The 1,339-nt window shown below is 40.4% G+C and overlaps 1 protein-coding gene across 1 annotated transcript; it reads left to right on the top strand.

Moving 5' to 3' along the window:
• Positions 1–391: 391 nt before the first annotated feature.
• Positions 392–1,329, top strand: LOC102197570 (OX-2 membrane glycoprotein-like; the record flags this gene model as incomplete). Its single annotated transcript, XM_005754311.1, has 3 exons — positions 392–575; positions 756–1,094; positions 1,217–1,329. Coding segments are annotated over exons 1-3 (507 nt in total), but the record flags the coding sequence as incomplete, so codon positions are not given.
• Positions 1,330–1,339: the final 10 nt, after the last annotated feature.

The raw sequence follows: 1,339 nt of genomic DNA, 5'->3' as shown, positions 1-1,339 counted from the left end.
CTGCCCATATAAACTTTTTGCATGCAGTTTAACAAAAGGTGCTAAACTGCGCAGGTCGAGATCCGGGGTACTAGAATTGCAGCTTGGTCCAAAGATGATCACAAGATGATCACGAGAAAATTTGAGGCCATCCAGATCTTAACTTCGCAGAGACACTGAAATAAGGATTCCAGCGAAGCGGAGGTGTTGTTATTTGTAATCTTGTCTTGAGGATCTGATTCAGATGAGGAATGCGAGAAATGCAAATAGCAACCTCTTCACTTCCACTTTTTTGTGGCCGTTCTGATTTCAAACTTCATACTTAACTTTTTTTTTCACAGAAGCCCTGAGAAAAAGCAGAAAGAAAACCATGAAAACAGAAGTAACTTGTTGTGTTTTTAAAACTCGCCAGTCATTGTGTTTTATGTCTGCACGGAATTCTGTGTAGTACATGCATATATTTATTCAATACAAACCTGACATCTTTTTATATCCACAGAACTCTCGGGTTCATCTCAAACTTTGACACTTTATAACAGCAATGACATATTGCGTGCTTGTCTATCTACTTTTTCTCTGTGGAGTCCTTCCAAAAGGTAGGAAACAGTAACCAGTGTTTCTCTTTGATGCTGATTGTTTGTTTGTTTTTATCATGTTAATGTTTGACTTCATGTCAGGATAAGGATAAAAAGAGAAAAGCTAAGAAAAGCTGCTTCTTTCACTGACTAATATTTCCTCATTCTCACATCTAACCGTTCATTTATTTTCTCCTGCAGCTCTAACAGCAGTGATCCAAACACAGCAGACTGTGCTGGCAGCAGTGGGAGAAGATGCTGAATTCAGCTGTCAGCTGTTGGAGACTAAAGACGTCCTTCAGGTCACATGGCAGAAAATCTCACATGATGGGGAGACAAATGTTGCCACCTACAGCAAGTACTTTGGTCAGAGAGTGAATGATGGCTTTACAGAGAAATTTAAGTTTAAACACACTGAACTACAGAACTGCTCCATAGTCATCAGGAATGTGACGGTGCAGGATGAAGGCTGCTATCACTGTCTGTTTATCACTTACCCTGAAGGCTCCTTCATTGGTAGAACCTGCCTCCGAGTCTATGGTAAGAACTTTTACTTTCTTCAAGCAGATTAGACTCAATCTTATAAAGATACTATAAAATGTGTCAGAAGCTGGTTTCTTCTTGACAATGTAGTCTTTGCAATATCTCCTGATCCTTCACAGAGCTGCATGAACCTGTTGTTGATGTCAGAGAGTCAAACTCTACTGAAGAGTGGGTTGTTTCCTGTTCAGCCACTGGTCGACCTGCTCCCACTGTAACACTCAGTGTCTCACAACAAGATCTCA

The sequence above is a fragment of the Pundamilia nyererei genome, unplaced genomic scaffold (genome assembly GCF_000239375.1).
Source record: "Pundamilia nyererei isolate P.nyererei 1_Seehausen unplaced genomic scaffold, PunNye1.0 scaffold00537, whole genome shotgun sequence".
NCBI classification, from domain to species: Eukaryota; Metazoa; Chordata; class Actinopteri; order Cichliformes; family Cichlidae; genus Pundamilia; species Pundamilia nyererei.
Note: the sequence above shows the minus strand (reverse complement) of the source record. Positions and strands in the feature narration are given on the sequence as shown.